This window comes from Balaenoptera musculus, chromosome X (genome assembly GCF_009873245.2).
Source record: "Balaenoptera musculus isolate JJ_BM4_2016_0621 chromosome X, mBalMus1.pri.v3, whole genome shotgun sequence".
Classification (NCBI taxonomy): Eukaryota; Metazoa; Chordata; class Mammalia; order Artiodactyla; family Balaenopteridae; genus Balaenoptera; species Balaenoptera musculus.
The window spans coordinates 103,733,668-103,747,036 of record NC_045806.1 but is presented as its reverse complement, the minus strand read 5'-3'; the positions used below and the strand labels follow the sequence as shown (position 1 = coordinate 103,747,036).

Sequence of the window (13,369 nt, the reverse complement as noted above, 5' to 3'; positions counted from 1 at the left end):
CTAAATTCACTGATTCAATTTGAGGTATTTTACAGAAGACAAAAATAGAATTTCCCAATTTTTATGTGAAAAATCACAATTTCTTTAACATATGTCATTTGGGGCCATCAATGCTACATTTACTTTTTCAAACTGTGAAACTTTAACAATAAAGTTCAGCATAATGAAATTACAGGATAAGTTTCTCTAAGGTTATAGCTATATGACACTAAACAAACTTTTAAGATTGTTATATGATACTAAGTAAATAAAATACTGAAATAACTTATATTTTGTATTTTGGCACTATTCAATCTTAAAGTAACTGGGTCAGATACATAACGGTATAATTTTTCTGAATATTCCTGGAAGCCATCACACTAATGGCCCTTCCTTCCCTACTGACATGTCTACAGCAGTCCATTTGAAAAGTGCTCATTTTAAGCAATAAGGCACCTTTCGAATATACAGGGCAGCTTTCAAATATATAGTCTATGTACAAAAGGCAGGTATCAATTTTAACATCAGCCAAAGTAAACTCCCTAATGTTAACTCTTCTTACAGGGTTGTTGTGAGGCATAGGGAAAATGCATGTAATATACGTATTGAGCACATATAGTAGGTGTGCAATAAATTATAGTTAGTATTACTCTCAGACCTATTCTTCTATCAGGGATATCTATCATCTTTTGCATGTCATTCTTCTCCAAAACACAATTACATAAAGATAAATATGACTCATAATATGGTAATCTTTTCCATGTAAATTCAGTGGTTATATTACAGAGTCAACATAAGGGTTCACAGAATAATACTAATATAAATAATGATGTCAGCCTACACCTAAATATTTACCAGTTCAGGGGGCAAATAGCATCTATTTACTTTTTAGGAGCCCTGGGATAGTTGGAAAGTTATTTATTAGCCTAATTTTATAATAAAGTTTACCTAAAGCATAAAATCCAGCTCTTGCAAGCTGCTCCTTGTTAACTGAGTATATCCACGTCCCAAATGTAATGATCCGTGCTTCGTAATCTGCCATGGCTGGATTTCTTGGAGGATTTGTTGAATTTGGGAAATTCCTATCAGAACTCACGACATCAGATTCACTTTGAATATTAAAATTCCGGCCCAATACAAAGAAGCAATTAGGAAAGTGTCGCCTGTGTTCTGACCATGCACGATCACAAGGTTCCCAATTTTTCAGTTTCCCGCCACAACAAAAGCATTGTACTTGATCATCAATACCCGTGTAGTAGAGTCCAGCACTAGCTAACTCTCTTGGGGTTAAGTGGGCATAGTCTGGCCAGTTCTGAAATGACTTTAATCTAGCTTCTTCACTACACATGGCAGGGTTCCTTGGGTATATGGTGTCTGATAAATCTACAACCTGTCCAGTTCTCAAAAGATAGTCTGCATGAGTCTCAGATGGCCTTTCTAAAACAAAATGATTTCTGTTTCCCAGATAGTTTTCAGCTTTGTACTGACCATTTTGGACATCAGGATTTGTAGGCTGTGCAGCATTATTTTCGAAATAAAAGCCATTGATAAATCTGCAATTTGGGGATACTTTCCTGTGTCTTCCAACTGCTGAGTCTCCATACTGCCATCTATCTACTGCTGCATGACAACTAAAGCACCGCACGGTGTCTCCTTCACCAGTGTATAGAAAACCAGCTCGTGCTAGTGTTGATGCTGAAACAGGACTACTACTTGGAAAATTAGCAAAAGTTTTTAATCTATTAAACTCTTCTACAAATTCTTCATCCTTACTGATGTCTGCAGGTACACAAGTTTTAGATCCTTCAAAACTGTTAAAAGTCATCTTCTCTTGAAAATAGGACTTGTCCACCTTTTCTAAAAAGAGAACATTACATTAGGAAATCCAAAAATGTCAAACACAAGCAATATACTTTTGATATTAGGAGTTAACAAATTACCCACTGATGACACAATCTTTAAGAAACATTCTAATTCTAAATACTAGAATTCTACATTACCACATGATTCAGGTTATAAAGTAAAAACTAGCATTTTTGTTTTCTCTTTTAGAGGAAAGTAATATTTAAGCAGGTAGATCAGAACTATTCATTTTTAAGTGCTTATTTTACATAAATATGAAAACTATGTGATGCAGAATATATTAAAATTATTAACCATGTAAAATCATTAATTAGGAAAAACACGAAAGAAGCATAAAATATGCAGATTCCTAAAGTCTATGCATAATTGTTATAATGGATCATTGTATATTCAAGGCATCTAAGTTGTTTTTACAATTAAAAAAAAGAATGTTCAGAATATTCTTTATTGATTAGCAAAAGATAAGTTTTATTCACAATGTTGGTTCCAATGTATTCTTTAAGAGCATCAAACGTTTATGATTTTCACGTATAAACAGAGTCCATTTTTGTTAGAATTGGATCATTTCAAATGTATATAATACTGCCCTCTAGAGGGTGGCTCAGGAAAAATACTAAGTACTTGTAGACCTTAACTGCAGTTACTTTTGCTATCAACTGCCCACGGTCAAGAAACAATCTGTTCAAATGGAAGAGAAGTACTATTGCAGCCTCATTAGAGCTGCCAAATTACAGCTGTGTAATATTTAACCAAGATAAAATACTAAAAGGAACTGGTTGGATTATGAGAAGAGTGGCCAAGATAATTTATCCTCCAAACCTGAACTCTTTTGAAAGTGAAAAATGATGCTACTAATAATTACATTGGGACAAGAGGCACAAATCAGGGTTGCCCCAGGCAAACCTGGTTCTCTAGAACCTCACATTGTTCCTGACACTGTGTTCAGTACATGCTTGCCAAATGCAAAATGAAAGAATGGTCACAATGACTCTGTCTCTACTTCATATGTATAGTAACTGATTTCTTGGGAAGAATTAGCAGCTCCTTTGGCCTTATGTTGGCACAATATGTCTTGGAACATCATCTCTCTTGGAGTGAATGTTCAACAAAAGGCTTCTGTCTTGCAGGCTGGCAATGGACTTCAGTCTTTCCTGGACCCAATTTACAATGGTATGAATTCATATACACCTCAAGAGCTGAGTTATATCTGCATACAACAATTTTTGGAAGACAGTCTCCATGATTTTTGATTATTGTTTCCCAGATGTCTGAAAACATTCCAACACTAGCTTCAAGACTCTTTGTTGAATCAGCATAAGCTAGATGACAAAAACCATGGTTCAAAGAAACCAAGGCTGGCTGATAGGCTAATGAGATAAAATAGGGATATGTGTAAAGTCTTATATTCTGACTTAAAAAATCTGTGGTACAACTAAAGGAAGATGGAATCTTGGTTTGGAAAGAAGTCATGTGAAGGGAAACCTCCAGATTAAAGTCTTGGGATTTGAGTTAATTACAAACTCATCATGAGCCAACATTACATGGCAGCTAAAAAACTTGAAGTAACTTCAGTCTGCATTAACGTCCAGGTGTGCAACATCCAGATTCAATTCTGCTACATACTGAGTATTATTTTTAATTCTGAACACATTTTAGAAGGGACATTAACAAAGTATAACATCCATAGAGAGCAATCAGGATGATGAAAATGGTATCCTATGAAGAACAGTTGGAAGAGTCAAGTATTTATCTCAAAGGGAAAAGAAAATTGTAGGGAGAGGGGTGTAGAGGATAGAATAACTATCTAAAAGGCAGTCATGTAGAAAAGGGATCCAAATTCTGTTTAGCTTGAGGGCAGAATTAAAGTTAATGAATATAATTAAAGCCAGTAGATTTTAACCCAATACAAGGATGAACAGCTACAACAATCAATATCAGTATAAAATGGATTGGGTTGTCTTGTAGCTTATGAATTCCTCTCATCACTGGAAGGGACTTTGGCATGGACTAGGAGACAGGATTAAACATTTCTAAGTCTATAATTATCCTGAAGAATAAATGCTGAATATAATCTAAAACATATGAAAGTTACCTTCTCTGAGGTGGTTAAGTTTTGTTTCTCAGGTCAACCAAAATAGAAGTGTAAAATCAATGATCTATTCTCATTTCATAATAGTGAATATTTTGCATGGTTCAAGTAGTCATCCCATTTCAGATAATATTAGATAAAGCTCCATCATTCAACACTAGCAGGAGAATCTCTATTTGAAGCTTTCAAGTGGAGACCTCATCTTCCCAGGGGTTATTTCCATGCTAACAGTTTAGATTTCACTGTTTTGAAAAGCAGATATTTATTCAGAAGCACTCAACTGAAAACTACATATACATTATCAGAGTGTGAGCTTTTGGAGAAGGGTGAGAAAACAGAACTACCAGAAAGGTTAAGAGTAAAAGAGAGAAAACCGATTGACAAAAGACAGAAACCTTGGGACTGGAGGAAAGCGCCAAAAGAAAGGGATGGGAGATGATTTAAAAAAAAAGTATTTAAGTGAAATGCAGGTGGGGAAGATGATATTTAGAAAATAAGTATATGAGGGGCACAGGAATTGTGAATACAGAAGAAAATGAGGTATGAATACTAGAGAAGGTTTTGGATGTGAAAAGGTCTGAGTGGAATAAAGTATGCTGAGGTAACTTAAGGCCTCTTTGTGAAAGCACATTCAGGCTTTGTACCAGGTAAGGAGAAAAGTAAGAAGGCACACAGAGAGAAAGATGTCCAAGAAAGCTTTGACATAAAGGGGCCAGGCAGTCAGAAATCTTGAGGGAACAGTGGTTGGGAAAAATGGCACTCTGAAAGCCAACACTGGCATAAAAAGAATCAGCAAGCGGTGGTACCTGTTTATATGAGGGGTATGGAAGATTTCAAGATGGTGAGATGTTGTGTTTAAAACATAATTATAATGATGACCCAAAACCTATGGGATGCAGCAAAAGCAGTTCTAAGAGGGAAGTTTATAGCAATACAAGCCTACCTCAAGAAACAAGAAACATCTCAAATAAACAACCTAACCTTACACCTAAAGCAATTAGAGAAAGATGAACAAAAACCCCGCAAAGTTAGCAGAAGGAAAGAAATCATAAAGATCAGATCACAAATAAATGAAAAAGAAATGAAGGAAATAATAGCAAAGATCAATAAAAACGAAAAGCTGGTTCTTTGAGAAGATAAACAAAATTGATAAACCATTAATTAGCCAGACTCATCAAGAAAAAAGGGAGAAGTCTCAAATCAACAGAATTAGAAATGAAAAAGGAGAAGTAACAACTGACACTGCAGAAATACAAAGGATCATGAGAGACTACTACAAGCAACTATATGCCAATAAAATGGACAACCTGGAAGAAATGGACAAATTCTTAGAAAAGTACAACCTTCCAAGACTGAACCAGGAAGAAACAGAAAATATGAACAGACCAATCACAAGCACTGAAATTGAAACTGTGGTTAAAAATCTTCCAACAAACAAAAGCCCAGGACCAGACGGCTTCACAGGTGAATTCTATCAAATATTTAGAGAAGAGCTAACACTTATCCTTCTCAAACTCTTCCAAACTATAGCAGAGGGAGGAACACTCCCAAACTCATTCTATGAGGCCACCATCACCCTGATACCAAAACCAGAAAAAGATGCCACAAAAAAGAAAACTACGGGCCAATATCACTCATGAACACAGATGCAAAAATCCTCAACAAAATACTAGCAAACAGAATCCAACAGCACATTAAAAGGATCATACACTATGATCAAGTGGGGTTTATCCCAGGAATGCAAGGATTCTTCAATATACGAAAATCAATCAATGTGATACACCATATTAACAAGCTGAAGGATAAAAACCGTATGATCATCTCAATAGATGCAGAAAAACTTTCGACAAAGTTCAACACCCATTTATGATAAAAACACTCCAGAAAGTGGACATACAGGGAACCTACCTCAACATAATAAAGACCATATATGACAAACCCACAGCCAACATCATTCTCAATGGTGAAAAACTGAAACCATTTCCTCTAAGATCAGGAACAAGACAAGGTTGCCCACTCTCACCGCTACTATTCAACATAGTTTTGGAAGTTTTAGCCACAGCAATCAGAGAAGAAAAAGAAATAAAAGGAATCCAAATCAGAAAAGAAGAAGTAAAACTGTCACTGTTTGCAGATGACATGACACTATGCATAGAGAATCCTAAAGATGCTACCAGAAAACTACTAGAGGTAATCAATGAATTTGGTAAAGTAGCAGGATACAAAATGCAGAGAAATCTCTTGCATTCCTATACACTAACAATAAAAAAACCTGAAAGAGAAAATAAGACACTGATGAAAGAAATTAAAGATGATACAAACAGATGGAGGGATATACCATCATGTTCTTGGACTGGAAGAATCAACACTGTGAAAATGACTATACTAACCAAAGCAATCTACAGATTCAATGCAATCCCTATCGAACTACCAATGGCAGTTTTCACAGAACTAGAACAAAAATTTCACAATTTGTATGGAAACACAAAAGACCCCGAAAAGCCAAAGCAATCTTGAGAAAGAAAAACAGAGCTGGAGGAATCAGGCTCCCTGACTTCAGACAATACCACAAAGCTACAGTAATCAAAACAGCATGGTACTGGCACAAAACCAGAAATATAGATCACTGGAACAGGATACAAAGCCCAGAGACAAACCCACGCACATTTGGCCACCTTATCTTTGACAAAGGAGGCAAGAATATACAATGGCGAAGAGACAGCGTCTTCAATAAGTGGTGCTGGGAAAACTGCACAGCTACATGTAAAAGAATGAAATTAGAACACTTCCTAACACCATAAACAAAAATAAACTCAAAATGGATTAAAGACCTAAATGTAAGGCCAGACACTATAAATCTCTTAGAGGAAACCATAGGCAGAACACTCCATGACATAAATCACAGCAAGATCCTTTTTGACCCACTTCCTAGAGCAATGGAAATAAAAACAAAAAATAAACAAATGGGGGCTTCCCTGGTGGCACAGTGATTAAGAATCCACCTGCCAATGCAGGGGACATGGGTTCGATCCCTGGTCCAGGAAGATCCCACATGCCGCGGAGCAATTAAGCCCATGCAGCACAACTACTGAGCCTGCGCTCTAGAGCCCGCGAGCCACAACTACTGGAGCCCACGTGCCACAACTACTGAAGCCTGCGTGCCTAGAGCCCGTGCTCTGTCACAAGAGAAGCCACTGCAATGAGAAGTCTGTGCACCACAATGAAGAGTAGCCCCCACTCGCCGCAACTAGAGAAAGCCCATGCACAGCAACAAAGACACAACGCAGCCAAAAATAAATAAATTTGTTTAAAAATAAATAAATAAACAAATGGGACCTAATGAAACTTAAAACCTTTTGCACAGCAAAGGAAACCATAAACAAGACAAAAAGACAACCCTCAGAATGGGAGAAAATATTTGCAAATGAAGCAACTGACAAAGGATTAATCTCCAAAATATACAACAGCTCATGCGGCTCAATATCAAAAAAAACAAACAACCCAATCCAAAAATGGGCAGAAGACCTAAATAGACATTTCTCCAAAGATATACAGATTGCCAACAAACACATGAAAGGATGCTCAACATCACTAATCATTAGAGAAATGCAAATCAAAACCACAAAGAGGTACCACCTCACACTGGTCAGAATGGCCATCATCAAAAAATCTACAAACAATAAATCATGGAAAGGGTGTGGAGAAAAGAGAACCCTCTTGCACTGTTGGTGGGAATGTAAAGTGATACAGCCACTATGGAGAACAGTATGGAGGTTCCTTAAAAAGCAAAAAATAGAACTGCCATATGACCCAGCAATCCCACTACTGGGCATATACCCTGAGAAAACCGTAATTCAAAAAGAGTCATGTACCACAATGTTCACTGCAGCACTATTTACAATAGCCAGGACATGGAAGCAACCTACGTGTCCATCGACAGATGAATGGATAAAGAAGATGTGGCACATATATACAACGGAATATTACTCAGCCATAAAAAGAAACGAAATTGAGTTATTTGTAGTGAGGTGGATGGACCTAGAGTCTGTCATACAGAGTGATGTCAGAAAGAGAAAAACAAATACCGTATGCTAACACATACATATGGAATCTAAAAGAAAATGGTTCTGATGAACCTAGGGGCAGGACAGGAATAAAGACCCAGAGGTAGAGATTGGACCTGAGGACACGGGGAGGGGGAAGGGTAAGCTGGGACGAAGTGAAAGAGTAGCACTGACATATATACACTACCAAATGTAAAACAGATAGCTAGTGGGAAGCAGCTGCATAGTACAGGGAGATCAGCTCGTGCTTTGTGACCACCTAGAGGGGTGGGATAGGGAAGGTGGGAGGGATACGCAAGAGGGAGGGGATATGGGGATATATGTATACATATAACCGATTCACTCTGTTATACAGCAGAAACTAATACAACATTGTAAAGCAATTATACTCCAATAAAGATGTTAACAAAAAAAAAGCAAAACACTCAGTTACAGGTAACTTGTTACAGCAGCTATAGGAAACTAACTCACGTTGTTTCTATTTCTTTTTGGTTAGACGCTGCCTAAATGTTGAGGATTTCTTTTAATTTCTCTAGTTACGTTCCTCTTTGGACAACTGAGTATAATTTAACCAACTGGATTTCATCTAACATCTACATCTGTCAAGCAACTGGGACTGCTAACATTACCAGTGCATGTTAGCCAAGTGACACCTATTTAAAATAGGACTCAAATTACTTTTATAGCATAACAAGTTGATTTTAAAATTTACGACTGTTTTAAAGCACAGAAAACCTTTTATTCTAAGAGGGAAAGATTTAAAAATTCCTGGGGAGGGGCTTCTCTGGTGGCGCAGTGGTTAAGAATCCGCCTGCCAATGCAGGGGACACGGGTTCAAGTCCTGGTCCGGGAAGATCCCACATGCCGCGGAGCAACTAAGCCCATGCGCCACAACTACTGAGCCTGCGCTCTAGAGCCTGTGAGCCACAACTACCGAAGCCCACGCACCTAGAGCCTGTGCTCCGCAACAAGAGAAGCCACCGCAATGAGAAGCCCATGCACTGCAACGAAGAGTAGCCCCTCCTCGCCACAACTAGAGAAAGCCCGCACGCAGCAACGAAGACCCAATGCAGCCAAAAATAAAATAAATTTTTTTAAAATGTTAAAAAAAAATGAAGGCTTAATAAGCTTCAAAGAAAAAAATAATACATACATATACCTGTACATATACATACACACAGTATACGTGTGTGTGTGTGTGTGTGTGTGTGTGTGTGTGTGTATTTATTTAGCCTAGTCAGCTGGGTAAAGATAGCCATGGGCATGTGCCAAGGAGAGGAGACTGACTGCTTCTCTAGCAATAATGCGGGAATATGGGGAGTTGGAGGGGAGAAAAAAACACACAGAAAACCCACTTACCTGGTATTTGCACACAATACAAAAGTTTCTATTTCCCTCAGGTTTTTATTATTAAAGTTGTCAAATATATAGAACAAAGGTTATTTTAAATGTGAAAAGGATATAAAGTAGGATGTACATCTGACTGCAACTGTGTGAAAATATATACTCATGGACAAACCTGGAGGTAATTTTTAATATACGGGTAAAATATGTTAGTTAAGGTGACAGGATTATAGGTGACCTTTTTCTCCAAAATGTCTTTAATAATATTTTTACTTAAAGTCTCTCCGGTTAGCACCACTGGCCTGGGTCAGGAGCCTGGTCATGGGGAAGGCAGCCGAGAGCAAAGAGGTGGATGGGCTAGTTGCCCCCTCATCCTCCTCCGCCAGGGTTCTGCAGTCACCAAAGCAGAGGGAGATAGGATGGAGTTGTGTCTCCACTTGCACCACAGACAGGCTGCCCCAGCCACCCTGTGGAGCTCAGCATTGAGACCCAAGCCACCTCTGCAGGTGCGTTTGGTGAGTTGCAGGCTCCTGGGCTGCAGCCCCTGCGCTCAGCATGACTGCGGCTGCCAGGGCATCCTAGAGAAGAGCAGGTTTGGCACAGAATTTCATCAGTTTTTGATAGAAAGAGCAAAACTTGGACATTTTGAGGAGTTTTATGGATTACTGCAACATGTTCATAAGATACCTAATGTTGACATTTTATTAGGCTATACAGACATCCAGGGATACTTACTATCTATAAATAAAGATGATAATTATCACATAACTGCTTCAACAACCAACCTGCTGCTTAGGATTTTTACACAGAAAAAAAGGAAGAAGCAAACAGTGCCTTTGGTACAGACATGCTAATGAAGAAGGAAAATGTTTTAACCAATGTTCTGTCAACCACAGAAAAAAGCCAGATCTAGTAATTGGTATGCACCAAGACTTCAGATGTGTGTCTTCTATTACAGATGTTGACATTACCCCAGAAACACACCATAGGATTAGTTCATCTTTACAAACACAACACTGAACATTCCCTACGTACTCTATAGCTGGGATGGTTTCATTCTAAGGGAGACACTACATGGCTTAGAGAAGGTCCCAGGGATCTTTTGTGTGTGTGTGTGTGCTATTTTTGTTTTTTAAATTTTTGACCATGCTGTGTGGCATGTGGGATCATAGTTCCCCGACCAGGGATTGAACCTGCACTGGAAGCACAGAGTCTTCACCGCCGGACCGTCAAGGAAGTCCCTTCCTCCCCCCACCCACCCCCCCGCCAGGGATCTTTATATCCTGGCTTATTCCAGGAGGTCTGGCTCGCAGCACAGGACTATATTGGCTGCTAATGATGAAGTGTGAGAAGTTAATGGTATAGAAGTTTCAGGGAAGAGCTTTGGTCAAGTAATAGGATGACTGCAAACAGCTACAACCTCACCATAATAGAAGGCAAGTAAACAGGAGAATAACGTTAGGAACAGTAGGACTTCTGGCAGCTCTAGCCAATCTACTGATAATAGCTTTCTTGGCTATCCACAGCAGATTGAACCAAACATTGAGCCAAAGGATGAAGATGACATTATTACTGAAGACAGCGGTGTGCCACACTAGATTCCTAAAGCTGTTCCTACTATCAAAAGACTGGAATGGTTAACCCAAATAGAACAAACTCAGTTTTGAGTCTGGACAGAATAGTTTTATTCCGTCTAATTAAATGAGTTTAGCACCCCTAGCAAATGGTACAAATAGAATTTGAAACACATGTTCCAGATCAAAAACTCTTAGAAGACGGAACAATCATAACATCATGAAACCATCGTTTGAATGTTTTCTGAGTGAGGATGTCACAGGACTTGTAAATTTGGCTAGTTTAAGAACTTTTAAACCTCCGAGCCAATGACCTGGAATAGGCATGAGAACAATAATGTTGTAAGTTTAAAATGTTCTTAAAATAAATAGAAACAGAAAATAGATTAGTGGTTGCTTACAGCTGGGAGAGGAGGGGAATGGGGAATAACTGCAAATGGTTACTGACTGGGTTTCTTTTCGGAGTAATGAAAATATTCTAAATTAGATTGTAATGGTGGTTGTGCAACTCTGAATATACTAAAATCACTGAACTGTACACCTTAAAATTAATTTTATGGTATGTGAATTATATCTCAATAAAGCTGTTTAAATGCTTTTCAAATAGTAGTTTGGTAATTGTTAGTACAAATTTTGGTGGATCAGAGTTGATTTTAAGTCTAAAACAAAGGGAGCTCTGCTAATCAAATTATATGCTTTTGATATGGAAAACTAGATGCTACAGTACATTTTCAGAACTATGTGAGAGGACTAAATTATTTCTGTTTGAAGTGGTTAAATATTTAACCTGTTACAAAGATTCCAGTTAGTTTTTCCTTTAACCACATTCTTTACATTTTAATGTGAAGTCTGATTCTCTTTTGGTACTCTGAGGACCTCAGTTCTTGTGTACCCCGTATTTTATTTCTTAATGTTGTTCTTTTGTTGCTAATTGTTACAAATCATTTTCTGAAATGCATTATTTTCTAACTTCTAAGAAATCAAACCAATTGGCTGTTCTTAGGAGTTTCATTCCACATTATGAAGCACTGAAGCTATGCTCCTAAATTATGAAATTCTGTGACAGTTTTTCACATTGATGTTTGTCCATCCTATAGATTCTATATTTATAAAATAATTCCAAATAGGTATAATTTATGTTTTAAAATGTAGTTAATTTCATTGACTCTGGTAATATAGGAGACACTCTCCTTTAATTCTTATCCTCATTCCTAATCTCATTGGAAAGCATTCCTTTTGTTTTGGGTGTGTGTATCTGTATATATGTTGGTAGGCTTTTGAACTTTTTTAATGTACATATGGTCCCCAACTTACAGTGGTTTGACTTATGATTTTTCCAGTTTATAACGGTGCGAAAGTGATACGCATTCAGTAGAAACCTTACTTCGAATTCTGATCTTTTCCTGGGCTAGCATAGTCTGATACTCTGTAGTGATGCTGGGCAGCACGGCGAGCCACAGCTACCAGTCAGCCCAGGAGATCACGAGGGTCAATAACTGATATACTCATAAATTTTCTGTACCTTACAACCATTCCAGTTTTCACTTTCAGTATTTGATAAATTACATGAGACATTCCACACATTATAAAATAGGCTTTGCGTTACATGATTTTGCCCAACTGTAAGCTAATGTAAGTGTTCTGAGCACACTTAAAGTAGGCTAGGCTAAGCTATGATGTTTGGTAGGTTAGGTGTATTAAATGATTCTTCAGCTTATGATACTTTCAACTTAGGATGGTTTTATTGGGATGTAACCTCATTGTAAGTTGAGGAAGATCTGTATTCAAGTAGTGCAAATTGTTCTGGATATGAAGTGCACTTAGATTAAAAGGTTTTTACACACAGGACAAGCCTGTGCACTTTTTTGTGCAAAGATTTTGGATTTTCTTCAGTGGGATTATTCTGGGAACACTGCCTACACTTTAAGAGAAAGCTGTGGTATTTACCACTGACAAGTAAAGTTTATCTATATTATTTTCATTAGGCTATTTATTTCCCACACATCCACTTAGAACAAGTAAGTGTGAGGCTGCGAACTTTCATTCTTTACCTGATTTCTTTGGTATTTATCATTGTACAATGTGCATAAGCACTACAGTATGCATGTACATAGAAATTAAGAATATTATGAAGTTCCCTGTGGTTTATAGATAATTCCTCCCAAAATTATTAATTCATCTTATAATAGGGCTAGTATGGATGCCTTTGTAACAGTTGTGTGCTATTAAAACAATGAGGGATCAAATGATTCCCTTTTAAAGAATAGCTTCTCTAAATGGTTAAAAAAATATGAAGAAATAAATTCTTGATTAATTGAAAAAAAAAACCTCTAATGTTAAAGCAATAGAAAAAAAAATCCCATGCAGGGAAACATTTTTGTGAGATTTAATATCAGAACACTACTCAGAAATGTATTTAAGTATTAAGCTTTCTAATAAAAATCTTACTTGAAATG

The 13,369-nt window shown here is 37.4% G+C and overlaps 1 protein-coding gene and 1 pseudogene across 4 annotated transcripts in view; one reads left to right on the top strand and one right to left on the bottom strand.

Moving 5' to 3' along the window:
- Positions 1 to 13,369, bottom strand: part of LOC118888493 (X-linked inhibitor of apoptosis) — a 42,732-nt gene that overhangs the window by 18,206 nt on the left and 11,157 nt on the right. For all 4 annotated transcript variants that reach the window (XM_036839553.1, XM_036839551.1, XM_036839552.1 and 1 more), the window contains one exon: positions 928 to 1,836. In XM_036839553.1, coding sequence (XP_036695448.1) covers positions 928 to 1,804 — 877 coding nt within the window. In that variant the 5' untranslated portion in view covers positions 1,805 to 1,836. The remainder of the gene's footprint in view (positions 1 to 927; positions 1,837 to 13,369) is intronic.
- On the top strand, positions 9,759 to 11,455 carry LOC118888356 (annotated as a pseudogene).